Genomic DNA, 15,992 nt, shown 5'->3' with positions numbered 1-15,992 from the left:
CGAATTGCAACCCGCGCATGTGCAGACGCGACGCTGCGGGTTGCGAACGCGCCTCCCGCACGGATCGTGTTCGCAACTCGAGCGTTCACTGCACTATTCTCCCTTGTGCCCAGGCCAAGAATTACATGCTTGTCTCTTTCACTAATAATAATAATAATAATAATAATAATTAATAAAAATTTATACCCCGCCCTCCCCGGCCAAAACTGGGCTCAGAGCGGCTAACATCAAATATATAACATATTACCATAAAATCAAGTGATCAATTAAAATATATCCTAAAATCAAATCAGAATCAAAGTGAAATCTAATCAGGTGGTAACTCGCAAATTAGGGATGGGGACCTTAAATGCTCACCAGGCCTGTTTATACTGATTTTATATGAGCCTGTGAGAAAAGTTAGGGGGCCACTTTCATGCAAGTTCTTATAAGGGGGGGGGACACCAACCAGTATCACCTTCTTCCTCAGCCACCCTAACCTGCTGTTTTGCCTCCTCCCTCCCAATCTGCCACCAAATTCAGGTTGCTGCCTCAGAAAGTTGGTTCTGTTTGCAAGGGAAGGAAAGGCCTTTCTTGAGCACTGCACCAATCTTTGGAAAAGGGGTGAAAAATCTTCTTTTTTTAAAGGCAAAATAAAAGTGTAAAAATAAGTGTAAACTGTGGGAAAGCAGAAAAAAACAAACCTCTCAGTCACTAGTACTTGTAAATTCATTACCATATTTACACTGGCAAGTTTTTTTTTTTAGTATGGAGATGATTTTTATGTTGTCGCTTTAATTAATTTTTTAGCTTTGTCAGGAGCTTGTAAATGACCTGGGATCCATTATCCCAGGCAAAGAGCTGTTTTTCTCTGGGGTAATAATGCACCATGGAGTGACTTGTCTGGCGTTTGGGGAAAGGAAGCGCCGGGATTTCATAAGGGCTGATGGCGTCTAAGGTGTCATAAATGCACTCGATGCGAGACGTACCTCCCCCTGGTGAATTGTACACTACGTACAGGGCGCCGCACATCATAAAAGCCGCTTCAGCATTCTGGCTTTTGCAGGATGTGTCCCAGGTATATTCCACAGCCATGGTTTCATGGTTGATTTTAGAAACGACCAGCCTTCTACCAGTATCTGGCTCTGTGTGGATTGCCCACAATCCCAGCTCATCCACAGCTAGGTCTACCTTAGTGGAAGGAAGAAGATCGTAGGCAAAGGTCTCTCCTGCACCTGACAGCAGCAGCCGGCCAGTTACATTTCTTTTCTGAATGTCAAACTTAATTATATCATTTAAGGAGCCAAATTTGTGATAAAACAGAAAACCGTCATATATAACATGGCCTGTCCCTTGCCAGGGAAAAGGCAGGTTAACTCTGCGAGCTGGCTGTTTCTCACCGCTTTCAGTAAAAGCCCGGATATTTGCAAACTCCATTACAATTTTGTTCTTTACCCCAGTTAAGAAATAGATCTTTTGGGGGTTCTTGATGGGGTCCTTCAGCCATGAGCCCAGTGTGTCTCCAGACTTCTTCACTATCTTCAGGGATTTGAAGCCTGCAATCATGTGGTTGCAACCTTTAAAAGGGGGGGAGGGAGGTAAATACAAAAAGAAGCATCAACACATATTCTCTGCTTTAGCATTTGAATATTCTCCCCATCCAGCATAATTCAAGAAAGTGTAAATTGTTTTCCGTACCATCACACGTCACAATTGGTCTACATTCTGTCAAAGAAAATAACGAAATGGAACTGTGAATAGATTATCCAAATTGATCTAGCTCCATCCCGTCTGATACACCCCAAGCCAGAATTGCCTTAGGAGACTTCCAGAAAAGCATCTGCAGGTATGATGTATTCTATGGTGTATTGTGCTGCTTTTGTCTCCTGTTTCTTCACAGCCATTCGCTTGCTTATTTATTTGATTTCCGAATTGCCCTCCCTCCCAAAGGGATCCCAAGGTGATAAAGCAGAGCAACAAAATACATCCAATAAATAAAACTAATCAAAGAAATAAATATCTGTAAAATATCACAACCATTAAAATGCAATAACCATTTCCAGCTGTTGGGCATCAAAACAAGTAGCCTCGATTTATAAAAGCCTGGGTACCCACATATGTCTTTAACTGACAGCATAGGAGCCAACTCCATGGGGCAATGTGGGCTTCAGGTGTGGAGGATTCCCTGGTCCTGAATGGGGTAACTGTGCCCTTGAAGGACCAGGTGCGCAGCCTGGGAGTCATTTTGGACTCACAGCTGTCCATGGAAGCGCAGGTTAATTCTGTGTCCAGGGCGGCTGTCTACCAGCTCCATCTGGTACGCAGGCTAAGACCCTACCTGCCTGTGAACAGTCTCGCCTGAGTGGTACATGCTCTAGTTATCTCCCGCTTGGACTACTGCAATGCGCTCTACGTGGGGCTACCCTTGAAGGTGACCTGGAAACTGCAATTAATCCAGAATGCGGCAGCTATACTGGTGACTGGGAGTGGCCGCCGGGACCACATAACACCGGTCCTGAGAGATCTGCATTGGCTCCCAGTACATTTCCGAGCACAATTCAAAGTGTTGGTGTTGACCTTTAAAGCCCTAAACGGCCTCGGTCCTGTATACCTGAAGGAGCATCTCCACCCCCATCGTTCAGCCCAGACACTGAGATCCATCACCGAGGGCCTTCTGCCGGTTCCCTCACTGCGAGAAGCAAAGCTACAGGAAACCAGGCAGAGGGCCTTCTCGGTAGTGGCGCCCGCCCTGTGGAACGCCCTCCCATCAGGGGTAAGAGATATAAACAACTACCTGTCATTTAGAAAATACCTGAAGACAGCACTGTTTAGGGAAGTTTTTAATCTGTGACTTTGTATTGTATTTTGATATTTGTTGGAAGCCGCCCACAATAAAATAGTTGAAGGGGCTGGGCTCCTGCAAAGTTGATGGGCATTGCCATTCAAATTGTGTGTGTGCCCCGTGTCATGTGATTACGTGGGGTGGGGCTTACCTGGGCTCCCATAATATTTCATTCAAATTGGCACCCCTGACTGACATCTAAATATAAACAGGCAAGGAGACAAACAAGGAGACAAACATTCCAAAGTTGGGGTGCCACTATTAAGAAGGCCCTGTAATCTCCACAGAGTGAATCCTAGCAGGAACCATGAGCAAAACTCCTTGCCATCGCCAAATCTTAGGGATAGGAGTGGCTGGTACAGTATTGGACACATCAGAGATCAGCAACTGGATGCCCCCAAACCAAACCCAATTTCACCGAGTACCACCTAGACTTCCTAGTTGCCAAATCAATTTAGCAGCAAACAAAGTTTGTGGAAGAGGATGTAGCAGTCACTCCAGGGACTAGGGTGGAGCTCTTCACTCTTCCCCATTCTTCAGCATGGTTTTCCCATTCAACTACTTGCTGACCAGGCTATTATGTTTGTGTTTGTAACATCTGCATCTCTTTTCCTTGAAATTATACCTGTCCTCTGAAATCAGGCAGCTGCTTCCCCTGTTTTTAGAGCAATTGGAAAAAGAACCATTTCAAGACCGAAAGACAGATATGGTTTGTTATGGATAGTCCACATGCCCCAGACTTTGCTCTAGTTTTAGATGAAAGAGAAATTAACTTTTGGGTTATTCTGAAGTAACTTTCGGTCTCTCCTCACGCTGGCGTTCCACCTGTTTTTGTTAATAGAATCCCCATGAGCCACAATACTCTTTTGGTACATTGGTTTGTTTGCATTTAGACTAGCAGAGAGGAAAGCCACATGCGGCAGGCAGGCCATTATCTACTTAGACTGGGAGTTATTCTCCTGGCAGGAGTTCTGCTACCTGATTTCCTTTTTAAAAGAAATGAAAACAAAACTGGAGACACTATAAGCTGAGTCTGGAAGCTTCTGCATGCAAAAGCCAGCCAAGCATACATTCAGCAACACTCATACATTCACCACAGTATAATTACCAAAACACCACATGAGACATCTTCAGGCATTGCAGGTAAGGGAAAGTAAACATGGGGTCAGGCAGGGGCAAGGGCACTAACTTCACCCCCCCTACCCTCAATTGCTGTTCTGATCACCTTACAAGCTAAAGAAGGACAAAAGTCTGAAACAGGGAACCTCCTATTCGCATGGAGGCTCTTCACATGATGTATAACCTTGGTTCTGAAATGCTGGGGCTAGTATGTCCCACCCCCCATACTTTCTCTACCCAAACAGTGGCCTCTGGTGAGGGCTAGAGAAAAGAAAAACTGTTTTGAACCAGCCCTCAGTTCTGTCCCGATATTGGAACATTCCGGAAGAAGTCCTGTATACTTTGTCATGAGGGCAACCCTCCCCAACTACAGTGGTACCTTGGTTCTCAAACGCCCAAAACCCGGAAGTAAGTGTTCAAGTTTTCTAATGTTTTTCAGAAGCCAAACATCCAATTTGGTTGTCGGCTATTGTTTCCGGGACGCCTGCACCAATCAGAAGCTGTGCCTTGGTTTTCGAACATTTCGGAAGTCAAACGGAAAGGAATAAGTTTGGCACTTTTGTTTCTGCTATTTATTTTGCGTTTTTGTTTTTGAGACTTTTTCAGTTAATTTGTTGTTGTGATTGTGGAATCCAGTTCAGCTACTGATTGTGTGAATGTGGAAATGGATAAAAGCACCCTCCAATCCAAACAATGACTATCATCAGTGCAGGTAAGAAAAAGATAATAATTTCAATTTTTATCATCTACAATACTGCCTTATTTATTTTATAGTACAGTACATTGATTATTGCTTTCATTTTATGGAAAGCGCCTTGGTTTTGGAACAGATTTCCGGAACGGTGTAAGTTTGAGAACCAAGGTACCACTGTAAATCTGCAGTAGGGGGCTGCACATCTCTTTCTGGGGCACAATCCAGGACCCAAGCATTATCTTCTGCCTGCCCAAGGCAATACAGAGTGAAAGGAGACACTGTTTGGACTCTAAAGAATGTCTTTTAATAAGACACAGCATTTGCAGCCAAACAGAGTAAACAAGCCCTTTAGGCAGGAAGCTGCAGCAGAAAACATTACAGAACAGGCTTATGAAACTATCTCTGTAGTACTATCACTTTCCTCTTGGGGGGCCTACTCCAAATTAATTGAAACAAGTGGATATATTTCCATTCCCTTTGGGTGAGTTTGTAGTCTTGGGTGCCCATAGCTATTGCTTATGTATACAGTTGGGGGATAACTAACAGCCCTGAAAGCCTTTCATTACTGGGGAGCCCTGAATCATCTGACTAAAATGAGACTTTTGTGCTTCATTTGAAAGAAGGACAAACAGTACTCCTAGCCACTGAAATGAAGATCAGTGATGTCCAAGAGGCCCAGAACATTTCTCCCACAACTCCAGTTTGGTCAGTCTTGCACTGGAAACATTCACAATAGATAGTGCTCCATATCACAGCCAGTCTGGATTAAAACCAATGGCAAGGAAATGATTGTTTTGTGCTTGCAAAGTACCTCCCACATCTGTCCCACATGCTTAAGAGTTGGGGACAGGTGTGGTTCCCACTAAAATCAAATGGAAATCCAGTCATTACTGATTTGTCCCATTGATTTAAAGGGGAGCCAGGGTCAACTATCTTTAGTCTGAAGCCAATCCAATAACTGAAAAAAAAGAAAGGTAACAAACCAAGAGTTTCCTGAATTCAAAATATAAATTTATAGACCGTGTCAAAATGGTGACAATTAGGCATAGGCTGAACAAAGAATAGTTATTGCCACAAAAATTAAATTAGATCAAGACAGATTGGCCACATTTTAGCAACGTCTGCTGCAAGAAAATCACAACATATTTTTAGGCGGATCATCCAAAGGTGGAAGACCTCCATTATGGCCTTGGGTTAGATATATGCATAATATAGAAAATAGTGTTTGAATGTTTCATGCATTAACTATCTAGAAAGGGATATTCATGGAGGAGCAAAGGGCTTGCATAGCTTGTAATGCTTATGTGAATATCCGAAAGCACACTGTGGAAGAACAAGTCATTTTTCTTCCCTAGCTTAGTGATAAGTAATTTCCCAAGGGCAATCTTCTTATAATGCCACCGTTTTTGTATGTTTTCCTGTACAACAAAAGTAATGCAACAAGTATATGAACAGGAGGTACTAGAATATTCGTGTGTGTGTGTGTGTGTGCAATCATGCAATGAAGAGAGAAAGAAAAGAGCAATAATACTGTCCTCCTAGGACTAAGCACCCATTGCTTTTGAAACTCAAATGACAAATTATTATTATTTTGTGTGCATGCCATGCAACGACTGATCACCCTAAATTGAAAATTGTGAAGAAGTTCAAGGTGTATAGATTATATTTCAGTATTTCAGAACCCAGAAACATTCCTCTGGGGTGATTTGAGAAGGAATGTTTCCGTGTGCTGCTCTGGTTCGCCAGAAGTGGCTTAGTCATGCTGGCCACATGACCCGGAAGCTGTATGCCGGCTCCCTCGGCCAGTAACGCAAGATGAGCACTGCAACCCCAGAGTCATCCGTGACTGGACCTAATTAATGGTCAGGGGTCCCTTTACCTTTACCTAAAGACTTTCACTAAATCTTGATGTGCTCCTCTTAACTTCTATATTTATTTATTGTGGTTTGCAGCTAACAGTGCAAACCTATAAATAAATACTTGAGAACAAGTCCTATGGAACCCACTGGGACATACTTCTGGGTTGCCTGGTATAAGTTGGTGCTGTAAGTTACTCACGTTGTTGCATGAGCTTGACACTGAACAGCAGGAAATAATTATACACATGGGGAAAACAGATCATTTCCAGATGGAAGCCATCTCCATCTCTTTACAACCCCCCCCCCCCCGTTTATATATGTGGGTTGTATTCAGAGTAACACTAATGGGGATGATCCATCATCTGAAGGATTTATTCTTGTGCAACAGAATGTTCTCCCCCTCTCTGCCTTCAGCCAAATCTGTTCTGGTGGTTGTCCCAACCCTCCATAGTAGATCTGGGGGTGATGGGGGCACATCAGGGGAGAGGAAAGGGAGAAAGTTCACCTGCACAGTTATTTAGATGCATACTGTCCTGTGCCAATTATCTTGATGTTAAAGCAGAATGGGGGAACCTGTTGTCCTCCAGATGTTGTTCGACTCTGACTTCCATCAGTCCCAGACGGCACGGCCGATGGTCAATGATGATGGGAACTGGAGTCCACCAACATCTGGAGGTCCACAAGTTCCCCATCTCTACTTTGCAACATAAAACCATGAAACACATATTCTTACTCATGGTTTGATGCTGTAAACTGGGGTTGGAATCGTTGTGTTACCATAATTTTTTTCATCAGGCTGATCCGCTATCAATTCAACAGTGTATGTATACACGGAAAGATTCACACCATGAAAACTGAGCTGAAATACTGATACATTGACTAAAGCGGGCGTGTGGTACCTACAGGCCTCTCAGAGGTTGTTGGGCTACAAATCCAATCCTCCTTGACCATTGCCCAACCTGCCCGGGGCTGATGGGAATTGGAGTCCAACAACATCTGGAGAGCCACAGGTTTACTGTCCCTGGCCTAAAAGGATAATTTTAAAACATTGTAGCTAAACTGTTCTTACTTGCATTGAGCATGAGCTTGACTTTCTGTTTCGACTCCTCTTGTTCCATTAACTGCTGCTCCACAAGCTCCTCGTCCACTTCCACACAGGTGTCGGGGGACTCCTTTGCCGATTCAAAATAGTCAATTTCCCTTTGCGCTCTTTCCACTCTTGTTAGCAAATGGTCAACATCATTTTTAAGATCTGTCTTCAGAACGTTGAGTCCTTCCAGGCGCGACATCATCCTCTTGGAAAACTCTCGGAATTCCTGTACGTAATCTGCAATATCTTGATTGCATTTGTTTAACCTGTTCTTTAGTGAGAACACAGACAGGTGCATTTATATACAGAGAACTACAGTAGTTTAGTGGTTTTCCCAAATAGGCGCTACATTTAAAATAACGTTACTTTTCTCCATTTCAGACAAACGAACTACGTCTCCTGTTTCAGCGACATGTTACTGAATGTCTGTTGCCAGAAATTGTTGGGATCACACTGAGAATGAATCCGTATGCATGGTGCCAAGTTCCTTATTCATTTATTCTATCTGAAAAGCTTTCTTTGTAATGTTGCAATCTGTTTTCAAATTTCTTTTTTAAAAAAATGCAAATTCTAAACCTTACAAAAGCAAAGCAAAGACAACAACAACCAGAACAAAGAACAAAAGCATTTAAAAAATAAATAAGCCAAATTCTGAGTAATACAGATTTACATGGTCTTGAATCTTATTACACCAATAATTTATGAAGAGATGTAGTTTTTCTAGAAAGAGGTCATCAAGTTGTCTACTTTCTCTGATTCTCACCCTATTTATTAGCTTTACCATATAAACAGTATTCCAGATTTTAATTATCCAGTCCCTTATAGATAGTCAGCTCCATATTTAGAGCTGGTTCCTCAGCTTATGGAGCCAGCAATGATCTTCTTTCCACGACAGAGCAGGCATTTGCATTTTTCCCCTACCATGCACATAACCTGTGCTATTTTTCTAGAAAACGAGGAGGAAGCATGTGAACTGAGCCTCTGCATAGAACACCCATGCCACACATTGTATTTTGAATGCAGTGAAGAGTAACAGATACAGTACATGCAGTCCTTTACCATGGGGGGGGGGGAGAAGATAAGTGGAAGTGGATCTACACAGATTAAAAAAACCCGCTGTGAACATGCTTTTAAAAGAAAACGTTGTAAATTATATATGAAATTTGCCACAAGCTCATCAGCGCCACATAGCATCACATTTGTATAATGCACTAAAACACAAAACGTTCTATTTGCAGCTGTATAGCTGAGTCCTGGGTCAATCGTGGGCTTGCTCATATAGAAAACAACACTCTGGTATGTTAAAAGCACATTCAAATAGGCCCCTAGGAATAAGGAAGGCTGAGAAGGGACACAGTACAAATTTATATATTGGAACAATGCACAAAAGTGGGGTGAGGTCATATTCCCACACTCACCACCAGGAAATCTGCAGAAGGCTTGTTAGGAGAACCCCACTGAGAAAGTACTCTAAAGTTAATGTTCTTTTATGAGAAGGTCATCGGTGAAACCATCAAAAACAGCTTCCTCGATTTGGTAACCTGCATTCCATTACTTTATTGTTCCTCTTGTTTGCTTTGCTCAGCATTCCATTTCTCTTCTGGCTTAACTAAGAGATTTTTCTAAAATTAATTTTAGCATCGAAGCACGCAGTATAGCCCTTGGAGGGTGGTGGTGGAAGGGGACATCTCAAGTCAGAATTCCCAGAGGTCAGGCTCTGGCGTCTTATCTCTCACGCCACCAGCACTGTTTTCTACATGAATCCTGGCAGACTGAGGGTGAGTTCACATGGCTGCCTTAGAGCCTGTTTCCTCAACGAGAGCTTCCCGTTGCAAATGGCAGACAAGGGGTGTAATTCTGATTGGGACCATGGCAGGGACAAAGTTTTAAAATCATTCCCTGCCACCATGTTCCTGATGGCTCAGTCCTGCTGTAGTGGTTGTTAAACAAGAAACAACTATGTGAGGTAAAACTGGCCAGTTTGGTCTAAGTTGAAGCACAATGAGGCCCAAAAGGACAGAAATGTTTTGGGGGTTTTTAGGAGCTGGATGTGCAATCCAATACACACTTACCTGGGAGCAAGCTCCATTACAAACAGTGGAATTTACTTCTGAGTGGACATGTCTAGGCATGCACTGTGGAACAGTTGGAAACTGGACATTTTAGGAGTGTGGTTTTGGAACAAGGTAAATGTACTGAATGAGAAAAGAGGTAGAAAACTGTATTCTTATATAAGCAACTTGTATGCTCAATGAAAAAAAAACAAAAAAAAACAACCTAATTCTTTGCCAGAATTGTAACCCCCCCCCAAAAGAATATTCTACAAAGTTCAGCCTCCAGGATTAGTATACTTGTATACTATATTATGATATATTTATTTGCAAACATGTGTTTGTCATATGTACACTTAAAAATAAAGGGGGGGGGAGGATTTACAAAAAGCTTGAGAACAGCTGAGTGCAAAATTTCACCACAACCTACTGATTTTTCCCCCCAGCAGGCTTCAAAAATAGTAGCTGTGCTGGCGGAAGACACCAGTGAGGCCCCTGCTGATCCAGATGTTGCACAGCTGGAGGGGATGGAGCCAAAGAAAAGAGTCCGCTGAGTGCGGTTACTCAGAGCTCCAGCTTTGCAGCTCCTCCAAAGCCAGCTTCCCCTTCTTTCCTTGACTGAAGCTATTGTGAGAGAGAGAAGGGAAGGCAAAGACCCCTTTCCCCTACCAGCCTGTATTGAAAAATAGAAGTATGGAGATTGCAAATACGTGAACTTGCATATTTGACTCAAATGTAACATCACAAATGATTGGAGTAACTGCAAATTCATGGAAGAAGCAAGATCAGAAATACACTCTGCCGCCCACCACTCCTACCCATAGCTGTCAACTCCCCCCCCCCCCTTATTCCAGCGCCATTTCCCACTGCAAAAAAAGGGAAAGTTGACAGCTATGGCCGTTTCCCAATGCAAAAAAAGGGGGGTTGACAGCTCTGCTTCTACCCTATAAATCAGGGATGGGGAACCTAGATCTGGGGGGCAAATTCTAGGTGTCCTCCCCATCCAGAACTACTGGATATCATTAACTCTTGGGAAAACATATTTCTTATGCCTGGGACACTAAACAGCAAGATACGAGGAACTGTGGGTGGGAGAGACCTCCTTTCTTTTTGTGGGTGCTGGAGTAATATCCACAGCCTGGTAGGGGATTAGTAGTGAAAGGGGGTGGGAGGATGCAGGTTTGACGACTGGCTGAGTGATGGGCAGAGCTGGGGGCAGGGAGCAGTGGAATTCTTCAAAAGATTGGATTGAAATCTGAGCCAGGGAAGAATTAAGGGGTTGTAATTCTCACTTCCTATTTGAGGTGAGTATTATAAACCCCTGGCTCTGTGAGTCAGGACAAAGCAGTCTCACTGACATCTCTATAGCTATCACCTTCCAGCCTGGTTCCAATCTTGGCGTGACTGTCTGAGGAGATAATAGGCAGCAAGCCATGACAATTGATCACACAATGATTGATTATAGCAGTTATACAGCCCTATCAAGTGACAGCTGTAGTAATCACGCATAATCTTGGCTTCACCCTGCTTGCTTCTTCACTGCCTCTTACTTGTCTGTCCTCTAACTTATCTCCATTAATCACTGCCATTTCCTGACTTCGCTGCCTTTGCTGTGCCCATCTACCTCAGATTGTAAGCCCTTTGAGAAGAGGTGGTGCAGAACTGCCACCTTTGTTGTTGTTGAAGCATTCTTGTGCTGCTATTGACCTGGCCTGAAGATGAAACAATGCTAAAATCCTTCATGTCGAGGATTTGTGAAAGTTAATGGACTCCTGCTAAGTAAAATATGGGTCCTTCTTCCAGTGCACAGCACCTAGCCTGCATCTTTTCCCAAGAAATGTCAAACATCACCCCAAAATTTCAAACATTCTCACTCATAATGGGAAAGAGAACAGCAGGCATTGATTTTTAAGGGAAGCATTGCTTTTTTGGGTGGCTTACTCCTAGGCAAGTATACATAGAACTGCAATCCTAGGCATACCTACATGGGAGTAAGCCCCAGTGGATATTATTATTATTATTATTATTACCCACATATAGAATTGCATTGCTAATTAGTACAATACATAGTTAACAGCAAACTCCTGTTCTACTAACCCACATGCAGTGTTGAAACAATTAAAACTTCTTGTTACCAGAGCTTTTTTCCAGCAAGAACTCACTGAAACTCAGTTCCAGCAGCAGATGGGCGCCATTGGCCTTTCTAAGAGAACAAGGGAGGTGTTTATGGTGAATTCCGGCACCTCTTTTTCTAGAAAAATAGCACTGCTTGTTACATTGACTGAATGCATACGATTCATAATGCTACAGGAGCGGTTCCCGACCTTGGTCAACAAGGAGGTGTATGAGGGTACCATGGTGCCCATGATCATGTTGGGGACCCCACTGCTATAGTAAAAAAGTGTGTTTTCAAGATCCAGGAGTTTTCATTTGCCCTCTTACCATTGTGAAAATGGCTGCAGTGAATCTCATTAGCTTAACCAGAACATATACAGAGTAAAGGTCAGAAATTGAAAGTCCTGTTTGAGGAGTAGATGGGGTACTTGTGGCATTCAAATTTCACACAGACTGTCAAATGGATTTTCTCCCAAAGAGTGAAAATATCCCAGATCCCATCCTGCCCAATCCAGCCCTTGTTCAGTACAATGTAAACCTTTGCTTGCTTTCCACTGAAAAATCAACTAACTTAAAAGTGTTTTAACTCTAGCTGGATTGCACCCATTCCAAGCATGCATGTTTACTTGCTAATAAAATCAATAGGAACAACTTTCATAAACAACCTTGCATTTGGGCTGTTCCTTATACCTTTACTGTGCATAATCAAAGCTACAGTTATAAAAACGAGCTCATTTTAAAAGGAAAGCAATTTATTTCTCTAGCACACATCCACTTCACACAGAAAATCAAATCATTTTTTCAGATATCACTGATATACCCACATACCTCTATTGAGAGAATTCGGCGGTCGATGTAATGCACCAATCCAGCATCTTGCATTACATATTGTGCTTCTCCCGCGATGCTTGTAAAGAATGAAACTAATAAGAATCTGAGCTTTATGGCTGCCATAGTTGCATTAAACCTTCAAACACCCTAAACACTGACACTAGAGGCTTCCATTTAATATCTGCCCAGCACAGTGCTGTGTGCGGGCGAAAACAAAACTTAACAACTGTGTGATTTAAAATGGCTGTTTAGGCTCCCACGGTCTCTCATTAACACAATAAAGTTTTGCAAAGCTCTGGGCTACATAAGTTTGTTTCTAGGAGTGCTTTCCAGCTCGTGATCTTTTGATTGGGTCCAGATGTTCAAAACTGAGCTGTACAGCGCATGTAGGCTAGCGGTATCGAGCCAAAGCTATTATTCTTCAGCTGTTTCCAGACTGTCACTGTTTTGATAGGTATGATTCAAGTGGATTTCATGCTCTTGTGCAACCAGGCCACTTCCCCTCTCACCCTCCACAAAATACCATGCAATTTTTGAGGTAAGAAAAGTGTCAGACAAATACTGTTACCTAGGGTTGTCATATTTCAAAGAGTGAAAATGCAGACATCTCTGCAGTTTTCATTCATTTTGGCTATTCTTTCCGGTGTTAAACGTAGGAGTTTGCTCAAATTCTAACCCTTCACTGAACGTGGAGGTTATAGGGGGTCTCATAACATCACACTGGAAAGTGTGAGATGATAGCAGCAAAGAGATTATACTCACACTCACACAAGTGATTTCTTTGTGGTCGCTGAAGCATAAGTATGAGCATGTGAGTATTATTGACTAAATGCATTTAAAACATGTGTCACAGTGTTCAGAGTTTAGCCTTTGAGTCTACTTTCTGATGCCAGGAAGCTATGACAGTGTACTTTATAATGTAAATATTTGTATAAGCCCACTGGCAAAAAAAGCCCCTCCTTCCTTCCTTCCAGTTTTTTTTTTTTTTAAAAAAAACCCCTATAAAAAGTGGCAGAATGGGGAGTCAGAGAGAAATAGCAATAGTAGTAGCTGGGAACATAAGAAAAAGTGTATGTTTCCCCCCGCCCTCTCTCTCCTTTGTCTTCCAACCCTCCCCTGGTGTCACTCATATTTTCAACTTGCAAGCACTCACAACTATTCCTCAGAAGATTCCTCTTTCAAATACTGCCTGCTTCTGCTTCTTAAGCAGCCCAAAATAATGGAATATTAACTTCTGCCATATTCCATCCTTCTTTGAGAAGTATAAAATAATTTTTGTTCTTTCAAACTACATTCTGCACCATAATATCTAATTTTTTACAGCTTGGTTGGGCACAGACGTGTCCCGTATCATTTTCAGCATGATTTTGTTTTATTTTAATGACTTACAGGGCAGCCCTCAATCCAGACAGGAGCAATTGCACATGTATGGGAAAGATAAGATGCATAGGGAAACAATGTGGCGGTCTGATCCAGACATATCCAGTGTGCAAAGGCATGAACAAGTGGTAGCTGATGTACAGCGCCTGGCCTTGATGGGGTTCGGCTAATTACATGCCCAAGTGCTGCCCCACCTGCCACCCCATCTTGTAAAGTCAAGACACATTACTTTTGAGGGTCAAATCAGGCCACAACTCTTACTGATTACAGGTGTAAGAGGTTTGACCTAGGCATTGGGAATAAGCATTGACTTCTGGCCCGCCTGCCAGAAGTAATGCAGTTTAGGAAAACGGGTGAGGCCTATGATATACATCAAATAGGAACGCCCCTGCGGGATCGCCATCTTGAGGAGTGCAATGGTCCTAGCCCGTGCAGGGGCATCTGGACAGAAGCAACTGCTTTAAATTTCACTTAAAATGGCTTAAGGTTAACAACAAACACTCAGGATTAACAGGCTTGTCCTCTGTGTTAAATAATGCAGAATCAGTACCACACCTGGTTCTGTTCCAGTCCTAATCCAGATTAAACTCTCCGTCACACTTAAGCATGAATCGGAAAGCTAAAACAGCATATTTATTTAACTTTACCCACACTTGTGAGATTTAGGAAGGTTAAGGGACAAGTGACCAGTATTAAGTGGTCTTGACACGCTCCATTAGTTTACCTTCTTGAAAGTGATTTGAGTTAATATGGTGAATAAAGAATGCTGTTTTCATTTTGCCCTTTTCATTAAGGCTCAGCCTGCTGCCTTTCTCGTAGGATTTTTGTAAATGTGATGTGTGTAAGAACGGTGCGGTTGTTTTATCTGAAGATTGCTTAAAAACCCCAGGGACTCATGTGAATAGATTTTTTTTTTTGGCATTCATTTTGTGTGTTTTAAAGCACCAGGCATGTAGGTAATATAGTCAAATGGAACCCCTGTCAATCACAGCACCAGCAACATTGCAGCACTGTTGATAACATTTAGGTTCTGTTTGTCTATCCTACTGAGTCAATTTTTCAGCACAGAAGCCATAAACCAGACCATCATTATATGTAAAGCGAGCCACATCGGCAGAAGCACTGTTTCTTTTTATAATTGCAATTTAGATGACTTCTACGAGATCTTGAAGGGGACAGGTCAAATAGCTAAATATCCCATATTGATTATAAATGCCTTAATTGCTTTCTAAGCTTGTTTATTTGTGTATCATTCACAGCATTTGTGCATTAATATATTTTCTGTATTTTTGTAATATTAAGAGAGACAAAGGAATGTGCCTAATGTTGCTTCTTCAACTATTTCTGGGAAATCAGCCAACACTAGCCAGCAGCTTCAAGGTTTTTGATAACGGTGTACGGTCTGGAATTAAACAATGGCCTGTTAATACAGAAATAGCACCTTGGCTGTTACCATAGAAACACCATCACGAGAGAGGGGGACGGAAAGCCCATTTTAAGGAATGTGCCGTTAATTGTGGTTAGCCTTTAATGGGCTTAAGAGCTGGTCTTGTTGATTGATCATACTGGAGGCATCAGGCTTGTTGGAGTTGCGTATCCTTACATGTATTGGTATGTATTGATTGCATATTTGTGTATTGTTCCTATGGGTCTTTGGGAGAGGGGCAGCTCTGAGTTGTGTGAGCAAGGGGGGCTCTCAGCCTTGGACGGGATGTATGCGCTTTCTGAGCAGACAGGAGGAATGCAGCTGGAGTTGGCTCCTGCCAACTGTATTAATATTGTATTCAGTCCATTAAGATGTAAGGTATTTCCTAGTTAGTAGACTCATCCCCCTGCATGGGTAATATTGATTTATGCTTTTGTATTTCCTATCTAATGCAACAAGTATTATTGCCGGTTAGCTGAAGTTATGCTTTCTTGCTGATTAGGCACACACACATGCCTTATGAATAGGTTCAATCTTCAGCATACAATAGCGGATCTGTGTGCTCACAAGCTAGGTGATGTTGCTATATTTCTGGGAAGTCTGCCA

The 15,992-nt window shown here is 42.5% G+C and overlaps 1 protein-coding gene across 1 annotated transcript; it reads right to left on the bottom strand.

Moving 5' to 3' along the window:
- Positions 1–207: 207 nt before the first annotated feature.
- Positions 208–12,991, bottom strand: OLFML1 (olfactomedin like 1). The gene is made up of 3 exons (XM_033151903.1): positions 12,578–12,991; positions 7,563–7,854; positions 208–1,556 (listed from the first exon to the last, which is right to left on the bottom strand). Exons 1-3 carry the CDS (start codon positions 12,701–12,703, stop codon positions 778–780), a joined length of 1,197 nt encoding a protein of 398 aa, XP_033007794.1. The 5' UTR covers positions 12,704–12,991; the 3' UTR covers positions 208–777.
- Positions 12,992–15,992: the final 3,001 nt, after the last annotated feature.

This window comes from Lacerta agilis, chromosome 1 (genome assembly GCF_009819535.1).
Source record: "Lacerta agilis isolate rLacAgi1 chromosome 1, rLacAgi1.pri, whole genome shotgun sequence".
Taxonomy (NCBI): Eukaryota; Metazoa; Chordata; class Lepidosauria; order Squamata; family Lacertidae; genus Lacerta; species Lacerta agilis.
This window is presented reverse-complemented; position numbering and strand designations above follow the sequence as displayed.

What these genes read in the sequence shown, in the direction of transcription:
- OLFML1 (XM_033151903.1), bottom strand. Translation starts at nt 12,703, where the DNA reads ATGGCAGCCATAAAGCTCAGATTCTTATTAGTTTCATTCTTTACAAGC. An exon ending in GCCGAATTCTCTCAATAGAG is followed by an intron (nt 7,855 to 12,577) that starts GTATGTGGGTAT and finishes TTCTCACTAAAG; the next exon opens with AACAGGTTAAACAAATGCAA. An exon ending in CAAGCTCATGCTCAATGCAA is followed by an intron (nt 1,557 to 7,562) that starts GTAAGAACAGTT and finishes CCCCTTTTAAAG; the next exon opens with GTTGCAACCACATGATTGCA.